Below are 13064 nucleotides of genomic sequence, written 5' to 3' on the forward strand. Positions count from 1 at the left end.
TACTCAGTGCCTCACTAGTTGGGGTAACAAGCATTAGGCCTGAAGAGAGACCCTGTGATTACTGGCTGTGAGTATTGTGCTTAACCCTTTGTGTCTGGTTTATGGTAGGAACGTGAGAGAGGGAACATGTGGTTTAGTTAGAAGACTAGATGGGCTAGGATTTTCTGTTTTCTATACCACTCAATAAAACTAGCTATAGTTAGATTTCACCAAGTCCCTGGAATGGTCTACTGTTTCCTGGTGTGTTCTGATGCACCCCATGAGAGAACATCCCTACTTTGAGCTCCAATTTCCATGTTTTCAATAAAAATACAACACTAATCCCATTTTTATATAAAAAAAATCTTTATAGTTATCAGTTTATTTAAACCCCAGTGCACTTTTCAGCTATATTGTATTTTCCAGGGAAAAACATATAATATTTAGGAGTCTATTTCTTCTGGAGTACATTGTTCGGGTTTGCTCTGAGATAGTGTTCCATTTTTGGTGCTTTGAGACATAGATACTTCATTATTGTTGTTAGCGGTCATCGATGATTTCCTGAATTCTAAGTACTCAACCACCAGATAAAGAATCATTCCAAGCAACAAGATGGCAAGTACTACATACAGCTTTATGTAGATACACAAATGATTGCTGTATGCAAATGCTATAACGAATCCAACGGATTCCCAGAGGCGATAATTGGCAAAGGCGGCTTCTTTATGATCATCAAATAAAACACCATAAAAAGCTGGTAAAACATAATCAGAATAAAGTGTTATTTACTTACAGGATATTATGTCAAACTTCTTTAAATATACAAAGGTACTTATGGTCATTTTATTTTATTTTTTTATAAAGAAGAAAAAAGATAGAGCTATAGAATTATATGTCCCAGGTCATTTGGAATTGTTGTAAAAAAAATATTATGCCGTATGTATTTTTATTGCATATCATAAATACTATGTACTACTATTGTTGACATTTAGAATGTCGACCCTAGAGTGGTCTGAATGTCCATAATAATCAACATGGTCATTATGTCGACATTACAGGTTTAGGGTTAGATAGAGGGTTTGCAGTTAGACATAGGGTTAGGCTGTGGTTTATGGTATCCTTGGATTGGGTAATGGCTCTAGCCATGGAAAACATGTTGAAATGGAGACTGTTGACATGCATAATGTCATTATTATGACCATTTCCACATTCTGAATGTCATCACTCAGACTATGTCGACAAGTTGTACCACTCCCAACATGCACCCATTCTAGAGCAGCTTATTATATTAGACCATACCCATGCTTATCTGGTATTGTTGTATACACAATCAATCATTCATTGCTACAGTGGTTTAAACCATTATGCTTACATGTTTTCAAATAATTCAGGGGCTTTAACTTCTTTAACTATAGTTTATTTAAATGTTATATAACAATTCTAATTGGTTGACCGCTACACTATTGAAGATACATCCAGCAATTTAAAGAATTAGGATTCTACTTATACAGAGTATGTGCTAGCTAGATGTCTATATTGCCATTTTTCACTAATATTCTAGCAGAACCACAATATAATAATCCTGCTACTTCTGGAGCCCAACAGAAATCCAGACTGTAAAAGGTCACTGTGAAATGTACATGCGCATGGCCATTAATGATGGTTATATAAATAAAGCCTTTTCTAGTGTTTCAGCTCCGAATTGCTGGATATAGGGTCATGTACTGTAATTCACGATGTTGTTACCTGACAACAATAAGCAAAACTTTTATTCACTTCTTAAAAAGAGTAAAGTCACAGTCAGTATATAAGGCAATTGGGATGGAGAAAAGTAGCACTAAATAGACAAACACTGGAAAAATACTGTACTGTAGAAGGTGAAGAAAAGCATTTCCTCTAGTGTAAACCTGTCTTACCTTTATAACTATACCAACCATAATTGCCTACCCTTGCAGGTTCTGCAGGAGACTCCCATTGTAGTCATAAATCATCTGCTGTCCTGCATTAATCTCCTAATGTCCCAGTTTCTTCAGATTCTACCAAGACTGTCACAAAGGAATTTTTTTTGTGCAAGGACAGTGAAGGGCTGTAGCTATTCAGGAATCTATGTTGATGACTCATTATTCCTCACTCCCCTTGTTGGAGATAGTAGCACATGATCACACATCCTTATCTATGCTGTGTGTGCACTCATCCATCACATGCTGTTGCTGTTTGTAGTGAGCTGTGGTTTTATCTTATAGGTATAACTGCAGAATTTGTCTTATTTTGATGTGGTGGGTTGATTTTATAAACAAAACACAAAATAACCACTTTACATCACAAAACTAGATATGTGCATTGGGTGGCTCAGCAAGATATCTACATTCGTTGAGTTCACACTAATACACTGTTTACACCAAAGTAATAACCCAGTTTGTTGCCAAGTCAACCTGGGTCAGTACTTGATGTAAAAAAAAAAAAATAACACTAATTCTTCCATGTTGAACATGGGTGAGACCCAGGTTCAGGGGCAGTGTAAACGGGTAACCCCGGTCGTCCAAACACGGGACCCTTTTACACCAATGGAGAAGCCCATATCTCCCAACCACAGCATCCTGCAGTCAGTACGGAGGTTGGGCAGGGGGCACAGCTGGTGAGGAGTTTAATGGAAAACGTTATAGTCAGTAATGGCTGCAGCACAGTTAAAAAAAATAAGCACACCAACTGCCATTCCTCAGTAGCAGGTGGTGTTGTTCCCTATTTGAATTTTGACTGTGCTGCAGCTCCACCGACATATTGTTCATGATTGATGTCATATGTCCCAGACTCCGTCTATTCAGGTTCTGATTATATTGACAGATTGTGCTGCATGTGGGGGAAGGGGGGTGGGGGTGTTGTTAATTATGCATGGGCGTTCACATCGTTAATTATATAGTGTGTACACTATGCAGGGCCGGCGCCACCACTAGGCAAATCTAGGCATTTGCCTAGGGCGCCAGCCACTGGAGGGCGGCACTTCGCCCCTCGCCTCTCGCATGGAGGCTGCAGGGGTGTCCGTGCCGGGTACCTGCGGCACTGTGTGATCTGGCGGCGGGGTCCCTGCAGTGATGCGCGCTATCCGGCAGCCAGGCGGCGCGGGAAGCGCTGCTGGGTTTGAAAACATTCTGCATGCTGATTGGCTGAGATTCAGTCAATCAGCGTGCGGCGAGTTTTCAAACCCATCAGCGCTTCCCGCGCCGCCGCCTGGCTGCCGGATCGCGCGCATCACTGCTGGGACCCCGCCGCCAGATCACACAGCGCCGCAGGTACCCCCCCCCCCCGTAGGCACCATGGCGCCCCACCCCTGACACTATGGGGTTATTCCGGTTGATTCACAAGGCAGCCTTGCCAGTCCCCCAGCCGCCGAATGCCAGTACGCCTCGCACACCAGGTACATTTGCACGGGCTGCAAATGGATGTTTAACATAAACATCCATTCACAGGCTATAGGGAACACCCACATCATTCAATGATCGGCGACCATTGAATGATGGGGAAGGTGCACACATATATAATGGTACTATCATTCAAGAGGAATTGGGCAGCCAGCTGACGTCCGGTGGGATGCAAATAAACCAGATTAACCCCCTATCATAGGCGAATCTAGGGGGTGGTCCGGGGGTGCACAGGACCACCCATTAGCCCATTGTGTAGCTAAAGGGATGGGGCTTTCCAACAAGCTCAGCCCCGTGTCTCTAGCCCCCTGGGAACCGGAGATACTGCCAGGCAAAGCTGGAACATTTTCCCTATAGGATAACATGGGACCCGCTAATTCCAACCCCCACCCAGTTCAACGGCTGCCAGTTCCCCCTTCGGCATCCCAGAAGCTCAAGGTTGATCTCAGTCGAACCCAAATCGCTGGGCCTTCAATCTGATACAGGCTGGATCCATATGGGTTAATTGGTTCCAGGGATATTGAGGTTAAACCATTTTTTTTTCATTTCTTAAATGTAATTTCATGACTGTTGTTTGAGGGCAGATTTCTCTGGAACCAAACAGCCCAGTTTCACGGGACCAAAATTATTCTAAGCCAACTCAAAAGTTCTTCAATATGATACTGGTCTCATGTAAATGGGTCAGTTGGTTCCGAAGATATAGCTGGTTGGTTAAAGGGGGTAGGGAGAGGGGAGTGGTTGTCTCTCTCCCTCACACCAGAAAATGCAGGGACTAGGCTGGTGTATAAGGGGTCAGCCTGGGTATGTCCCTGCATGATCCTGGGACCATATTCCCGGGTAAATCCCTACATTTTTTGTTGTGAAAGGGGTATTATTCCAAACAGCCGTGACATGCAGTGCTCTGAATACAGCCAGACAGCCCCCTGCTCTCTGCCCAGCTGTCAATGACTGTCTCCCCTGCAGCTTCCGCTCCAATTCTTCTCTCAGCTTTCACCTCAGCCCGCCCCCCCCTTTAATCATGTGGTGCCGGCGCCCGTCGTGCTCCCCCGACGTCACGCACAACAACAACGCGCACAATATTTCAAATGTCCACTCGGCTAGAGGGGACACCAGGAGGGGTGTGAGAGCGTGCTTTGCGCTGCGCTCTGCTCCTCTCCCCATAGAAGCAGCTGCACCGCTCTCCATCTCTCCCTGCAGCAGCAGCGAAGGCTCATATAAAAATTTACAGTAAGTGGCACTTTTGGGGGCATTGCTTAAGGGACGCTACAAGTGGCGGTATGTGGGGACATTACGCATAATGTGTGGCTTAATGTGTAAGGGGCATTATGTGTGCAGCATCATGTGGAAGGGGCATTATGTGTAAGGGACATTATGTGTGCAGTATCATGTGTAATGGGTACAATGGTGCACGTCATCATGTGTAATGGGTACTATGGTGTGCATCATCATGTGTAATGGGTACTATGGTGTGCGGCATCATGTGTAATGGGTACTATGGTGCCATCAAGCAAGAACCCCCTAGCAATGAGCATGTAGGTAAGCAGCACTTATGTGGCAAATATGTAATGGGCATTACGGTTTGTTATATAGTATGTAATGGGCATCATGATGTGTGGCACAATGTGTAATGGGCATTATGGTGTGTAGCCTTATGTGTAATTGGCATTACGGCGTGTGGCTTTATGTGTAATGGGTATTATGGAGTTTGCTAAAATGTGTAATGGGCATTACTGTGTATGGTCTAAAATGTAATACCACACCCCTTTTTGTGATGCCACGCCTCCTTTCCATGAGGCCACACCCTCTTTTTGCTGCGCGGCTACGCCGCTCAAAGGTCCCCCTGCTGTTATGTCTAGATCTGGGACCACCCATTACCATAATTCTAGATTCGCCTATGCCCCCTATATATCGTTAGCGTTACCAATTTCATTTATATCATTCACAATATATCCCAGTGTGTATCCAGCTTTAGGCAAACATTGGTACTGGTAAATAGAAAGCTACATACATGAAAAGATAAGTAAAATAATTATTATTTTGCCACATTATAATTTTCTCAGACAGCTAGAAAGTGTTACTTTTTATTAATAAGCTTAACACAGACAATAATCAGCTGTTTTTAATAAAGAGTTAACAATGTATATCAATATATCAATGTTATCAACTATATTTCTTAATATTGTTCATATATATCAATATTGAAAGGCACTGACCATTTAGAAGAGTCTGACAGATGGCGTCTGACATGCTCCACAAAGCAGGGAATATAAAAAATACGGCAAACTGGTTAGGATTAGGACTCCAAAGTAATAGGGCGATTATACAGGAAACACTCGTAGCTGCAGCTGCAGAAGACAAGAAAGGTTTTGTTGTAAGAGAAAATAAAATACAGCAGGTATTAAAAGGGGGGGGGGGAGAGCCGGGTGAAACTGAGTAATGGTGAGGCAGAACTACTGTAGTTCAACCTCCACATTGGCCCTGCATTATCGTTTGCAGCGGGGTGAAAGTAACCCTACCACTGGCACTGGCTCTGCATAATGGGGGGGAGGAAAGTTGGGTTACTTAGGTGGCAGAGGAAAATGAGTTCCCCCCACTTCTCCAGGACCACTTTAAGCCTGGTATACAGCATATTAACATATAGCTTTTGTTTCCTTTGTAATAGTTCTGCTGGCCACACATTAGAATGATTTCAGGACAGAATGCACAATTTTGATGGCTCGTCTGATGCATTGTGTGTATTTTTGTGCACATCATGAGGTGTTTTGGTATGTTTGTGATCTGATGCATGGGCCAATGGGTCATGAGATGGATTCTATGATCGTATCTGCTGCACATAAGATATGAAGACTCTGTTATGACCATTATGCTGGGAGTTGCAGATCTTACGATAGATCTTTTCTGAAATTACACACATAATATTTATTGTGTGTCTGGGAAGCTGCCGGGGAGTTTAAGGGAAATTGTGTCTGAAATCTCAACGATTCCAAATAGTTCTAATGTATGGCCAACTTTGAGGTGCCCACACATGGTAAGATTTTTGAAAAGATACAGTATGGCCGTTTCTGACTAGTAGGAACGACCAATCATTTCAAAACTTACCATGTGTGAGTTTGATGACGATCCAGTGTGGGTATCCACAGGTCGTACATTGAGCCTGCTGATCCCTTTAGCAGACAGAAAGATGAAGGACCCCTTGTGCAAGATCATGGCCACATCGATCCATGTGTAAGCATGATCAATGATGTCGCTATGTTCTGGCACCGACATCTCCCTCCTGCCGCACCACACGCACCTCGCCACTGCTCCTCTGCCGCACCTCCACAGTAACTCCCCGCCCCTTGCAGACAGAGAGAAAGGCCAGCGGCAGATAGGAGACTTCAAATGAATAGGGAGGCTGCTGATTGGCTGAGAAAGCTGTCTCAGTTAATCATTGACCGCCCTATTCATTTGAAATCTTCTGCCCGCCTAACTGTGTCTGCAAGCAGCAGGGGTGCTTGTTTGCCAGCGGCGTGGTTGACTGCGAAGGTGCAGTCATGGGGTGCGGAGGTGCAGTGGTGGGGTGCTGAGGGGCAGACCTCGAACACCCCTGATCATGGCCACGCCGATTGTTTACTCAATCATTTTGTGTGTGGCCATGATCATGGGTATTTTGGATTTCAAAGGAAATTGGATAGATATCGGATTGGATATCTATTCATGTTTGGGCGCATTTAGACTTTCTCCTAGTATGATATAGGTACTCTAAGGAATACAAGAATCCAAAGCGCGTAGCTTAATTAAATATCGGATAGGTCCCATTTGCTTTCAAATAAGTCTCAATACTTGAAACACTCATCTCAATATGTGCATTTTACAGCAATGTCTCTTAAATGAAATACTGTATAATAAGCAAAGGCTATTTCTGGGCAAATGTAATAGGGTATTAGTTTCTTACCTAGCATAAAAAGGGCAATCCGTCCAGTGTACTGGGACAGTTTTCCAAAGAGCATAGAGCAAATGGAGTTAGATGCTCCAAAGCAAATCATGACATATCCAACAAACTGTATACCCAATGTGCAAGTAACATAAGCCTGGAAAACAAATATTGGATTTTACATGTGGAGAACAAAAATAATATTTCCAAGAACTTTAATATGCATTTATATTAGAGAGATCAGATTTACTCTGATTTCAAAGCAGGATCTTATTGGCTATCAACTGTCAACAACTGTCATGTGATTTGGGATAGCCAATAGGATCCTGCTTTGAAATCAGAGTAAATCAGGACCTGCACATCTCTAATTTATATATTTTTATTTCCTACAGTATGTCCTTTACTGATCTGATGTAGATTTTGCTCAATTAAGTACTGAATGTGGCACTAAATTGATTACTTAATTTAATATGCATTTCCTAAAAATAATGTGGCTGCAGTTCTACAATAAAACTTGGCTTTTCTTCAGTACTGAAAAAAGCATTTTTTGATACAGTATTATGCACTGTAATGCAGGGATGTGCAGTCAGGGGAGGCAGTGCTTCCCCTGTAATTTTGTTTAAAATAATACAAAGAATATACCTACATATTCTGTGTCATAAGTATTGTCTTGATATTATTTTAGCAGTACTTCCTCATCTTTGAAACCACCACTACGCCAGTTACGTTAGCCGCTACTTAACCGCTACGTCAGGATTTTCGGCATCACCACCCTGGATCCATGCCACCACCACCCTGGGTCCATGCCACCATCTATTACAACGCCATCTATTGCTAGTAAAGTTGTGGTGAGCGAAGTGGGCATTGATAGGCGGTGCTTCCCACTGACATATGAAGGGGATGAAGCGCAGGGGATGGGGCTAAGCTGTGGGCTAAAAAGCGCATTAAAATAAATGGCAAGAGTGCTTTATTGACAGGGGCTACTTTAATTGGACAGCAGATCTAGCTGCTGTCCAATCACAGCCACCCTCCGCACTGCACGCAGGAATGCCCGTCCCCCTCTCGTACACCGGGGTGAAATCATTCGATGGTCGCCGACCATCGAATGATTTTGCAAGCGCTCACAGATCTAAGTCAGCCTCTGCTTGTATGGGAAGAGGGTGGGCAGCTGGCATCCACTGAAGTCAGCTTCCTGCCCCCCCCCCACCCGCACTGCATCACGGCTGCATTAGCATGGAGACGCCCATGAAATGCTGGGCATTCCTATGGGTGCTAACCCTCACTGCGTCCGCTCGCAAATGTAGTGCCCTCCATGCCAGCTCGCAAACGGAGCCTGCACATGCACAAACATGTATGCGCATATGCAGTCCATAAACATTGCTCACCTGTGGGAATGCGCAGGGGAATGAATGATCTAGAATCGCGCCCTATGTGCCTAAACATTTTCGTTTCTTTAGAGACCATCAGACTGGAACCTTCAGAAAAAGCAACAAACAGAACAAATATATTTTTCTATCACTAACCAGTTGCACTCTTTTTGTTTGAATCCAGAATAAACAATGAGTAACTCTACATAAAAGTATACTATAAAATGTTAATTTTGGGATTTGCTATTTAATTTATGTGATACATAAATCAATAGATATAGGGCCTGATTTAGCATAGATGTAGTTTCGTGATTTTTTTGCAAAACTGCAGCATGTGTGTGTGTGTATATGTGTATGTGTGTGTGAGTGTGGGCAGGGGGGGGGGGGCACCCAGGACAGGGCAAGGCCACCCTGCCTGCCGATTCACAAAATTTTGCAGTTGCATCGCTATTATGCAAAAGCTTTGTTTTATATAATATTATATAGCCAGGTGCAGGGCCATCATGTTTTGAAAGATGTACCTACACTTGCTGCCAGCAGATGTCAGTGTTTCGGTAACCCACGGACAATAGTAATATATATATATATATATATATATATATATATATATATATATATATATATATCATGCAACTGTGACACTTGCACTCCTAAATATATATATTTGCACAAGCAATATGAACATAGGCGAATGTAGGGGGGTGGTCCGGGGGTGCACCGGACCACCCATTAGCCCATTTTGTAGCTGAGGGATGGGGCTTTCCAACAAGCCCAGCCCGTGTCTCTAGCCCCCTGGGAACCGGAGATACGGCCAGGCAAAGCTGGAACGTTTTCCCTATAGGATAACATGGGACCCGCTAATTCCGACCCCCACCCAGTTCAACAGCTGCCAGTTCCCCCTGGAACTGGGTCAGTTGGTTCCGAAGATATAGTTGGTTGGTTAAAGGGGGGTAGGGAGAGGGGAGTGGTTGTCTCTCCCCCTCACACCAGAAAATGCAGGGACTAGGCTGGTGTATAAGGGGTCAGCCTGGGAATGTCCCTGCATGATCCTGGGACCATATTCCCGGGTAAATCCCTGCATTTTCTTTTGTGAAAGGGGTATTATTTCAGACAGCCGTGACCTGCAGTGCTCTGAATACAGCAGGGCAGCCCCCTGCTCTCTGCCTAGCTGTCAATGACTGTCACCCCTGCAGCTTCTGCTCCAATTCTTCTCCCCGCTTTCACCTTAGCCTGCCCCCCCCCCCCTTTAATCATGTGGTGCCAGCGCCCGGCGTGCTCCCTCAACGTCAAGCACAACAACAGCACGCACAATATTTCAAATGTCCACTCGTCTAGAGGGGACACCAGGAGGGGAGTGTGAGCATGCTCTGCGCTGCACTCTGCTCCTCTCCCCATAGAAGCAGCAGCACCGCTCTCCATCTCTCCCTGCAGCAGCAGTGAAGGCTCATATAAAAATTTACAGTAAGTGGCACTTTTGGGGGCATTGCTTAAGGGACGCTACAAGTGGCGGTATGTGGGGGCATTACGCATAATGTGTGGCTTAATGTGTAAGGGGCATTATGTGTGCAGCATCATGTGTAAGGGGCATTATGTGTGCGGCATCATGTGTAATGGGTACTATGGTGCCATCAAGCAAGAACCCCCTAGCAATGAGCACGTAGGTAAGCAGCACTTATGTGGCAAATATGTAATGGGCATTACGGTGTGTTATATAATATGTAATGGGCATCATGATGTGTGGCACAATGTGTAATGGGCATTATGGTGTGTGGCCTTATGTGTAATTGGCATAACAGCGTGTGGCTTTATGATGCCACGCCTCCTTCACATGAGGCCATGCCCCCTTTTGCCACCCGGCTATGCCGCACAAAGGTCCCCCTACTATTATGTCTAGATCTGGGACCACACATTACCATAATTCTAGATTAGCCTATGAATATGAACAGTAGGTATACTGGCTATCTATCATTACACACCTTGGTGTAGTCACTTGCTAAGAATCCTTGTTGGAAACCACTGAACATTGTTAAAGGTATAAGGAGGCATTGCCGTATATCTTTGAGTTGGCGTATGGTGCCTAATAATGATTTCCAGATGGATGGTTTGGCTTCTGATTCATTTTTCTGTTCTTCCTTTAAATCAACTTGATCCAAAAAAATTACAATGAGTAGAACACCAAGAACCCCACAGCCTATGAAAGTACACAAATAAGAAATGATTATACTAAGTCAACATCTTACAATTAGCAACTTAATAATCAACATATCCATATACTTGTAACTAGCACTGCATATCTATATAAAGTGCTCTCCAATAATGACTTGCACATCCAATATATATCTGTTTTGTCCTAGCGCTCCGATATTCTTCTTGCGCCGGCGTCCGCCAAGGGGCGTGGGTGCATGCCATGCAATACAATCCGCCACCACTGGGTGGCTAATGCTCCATCAAGTTAGAGTCGGAGTGGTATACTGCAATGTGCCATTCGCCGTACGGAGCACGCTTACAGTATGAGACGCTCGTGCGCGATGAGACGCTCATAGGAAATGAGACGCTCGTGCAAATGAGTCGCTCGTGAACATTGGAGCGCGCAAAAGGGCTGTGTAGTGTCATGATCCTATACAAGCATTTACCTTCACGTTCACGTAGCCCATGCTGAATATTTTGAACTGTTGGTACTGTGCATAATGTGTATGCAGCTGAAGTCAATCGCCTCCTCCCTTTCCAGGGGTGGAGGGGGTCGACTTGACCTGAAATACAGTACAGTACATTACATCACATTACAGCGCTAATTCATTAAAGGACTCGGGTTTCGCCACTGGGGCTGCGGATGCCACAGATTATTATATCAGCACTCTACAGACCAGTAGTGTAGTGGGTAGCTGCGCACGTCTTCATGCTGTAGACCCGTGTTCGATTACGGTGTCAATTTTTTTATTTTTTTATTTATTCGAACATTTTGTAGAGAGATATTTCTTAAAAGTAGACCATGAAATGTAACAGTTTTAACAAAACTAGACAAATAAAACAGTTAATGTTTTACAGGTCTCCTCACAGAATCATACTGTAAGTGAAGTAATTAGCTCCACCTGTGGATCATTTATAATGTGTCAGTCAGTAACGAGTACACCTGTGCCCCAGCTACTGTAGGTGTTCATGAAGTGTTGGTACTGTAGAGTAAGAGGACTTGATTTGGCTACAGTACAGCACCATTGCACTATTGTCTCTTCCAGGGAGTAATGTATATGCAGCTGAAGTAAACCGCCTCCTCCCCTCCTCCCAGGGGTGGAGGGGGGTTTAACTGACCTGAAATACATTACAGGACATTACACTACAACATCTCCTGCAGCGCTAATCCACAAAGGGGCGGGCCGTCTCAGATGCTGGTTTCGCCAAGGGGCGGGCCGTCTCAGATGCTGCCGGGACTTGGGTTTCGCCACTAGGGCTGCGAATGATATCAGCACTCTACAGACCATACACATCACTGTGTTGTGTAGTGTAGTGGGTAGCTGCGTGGGTCTTCATGCTGGAGACCCGTGTTCGATTACGGTGTCAATTTTTTCTTTTTTTTCTTTTATTCGAATATTTTGTAGAGTGATATTTTAATAAAACTTAAGACGTACAGTACACATAAAAGAACTTGTTTCCAGAACAATTTGTTGCTTCCATTTCTACTGTCTATTACACATTTTGCATGGTGACCCAGATGAACTGCAGTGCAATACTGTCTCTTCCAGGGAGTAATGTGTATTGAGCTGAAGTCAACCGCCTCCTCCCCTCCCCCAGGAGACAATAGTCTGAGATGCTTATACGGCTCTCGTCCCGGACGCTCATACAATGTGGCTTTCGTCTCAGACGCTCAAACGAGTTCAGCGTTAGACGCCTACTCGTCTCAGGCATTCATACGCTTCTACTGTAGGTGCCATGTTCACAATCTCTTTTCACAATATCTCCATATACAGTATGGAACTAGACGGGCCCTTTGGGTGGAGCATGACATGCCCTCTCAACCTGTGCAAAATTCTACTACCAACTATATTCTCCCTGAAACTCATTTTCAAAAGTAGGAAAGTATGCTGTACAGTAATCAGCACATTAAAAACAAATAGGAAATCCCCCATGGCAACAAGTAGAAAATACAGCACCCAATACTGTACAGTACTTACATTCCCTTAGAGAGTCCAGCAGTTGGGGGTCCCGACGGACCAGGTCGCTCCATCGGCGCTGGAGGGCCCTCACTGGTCTCTCCCTCCTGAAGCGCACCCTGATGGCTTGGCTAGCCTCCTGGTATGCCTCCACCACCTCTCTGTTGGACACCAGGGGCCTGTCCCGCCAAGCCACCAGGATCAGGAGCTCTCCACGCCTGAAAGGCCTAGCTCTGCGTGGTGC

At 44.5% G+C, this 13064-nt stretch overlaps 1 protein-coding gene across 1 annotated transcript in view; it reads right to left on the reverse strand.

The window, feature by feature from the left end:
- Window positions 1-422: 422 nt before the first annotated feature.
- Window positions 423-13064, reverse strand: part of LOC146062897 (protein unc-93 homolog A-like) — a 37803-nt gene continuing 25161 nt past the window's right edge. The window contains exons 5-8 of the mRNA XM_083174903.1: window positions 10652-10866; window positions 7330-7465; window positions 5609-5740; window positions 423-733 (exon numbers count right to left, since the gene is read on the reverse strand). Of these exons, the coding sequence (XP_083031029.1) occupies window positions 423-733; window positions 5609-5740; window positions 7330-7465; window positions 10652-10866 (794 nt within the window). The remainder of the gene's footprint in view (window positions 734-5608; window positions 5741-7329; window positions 7466-10651; window positions 10867-13064) is intronic.

The sequence above is a fragment of the Crinia signifera genome, chromosome 3 (assembly GCF_055691185.1).
Source record: "Crinia signifera chromosome 3, ASM5569118v1, whole genome shotgun sequence".
NCBI classification, from domain to species: Eukaryota; Metazoa; Chordata; class Amphibia; order Anura; family Myobatrachidae; genus Crinia; species Crinia signifera.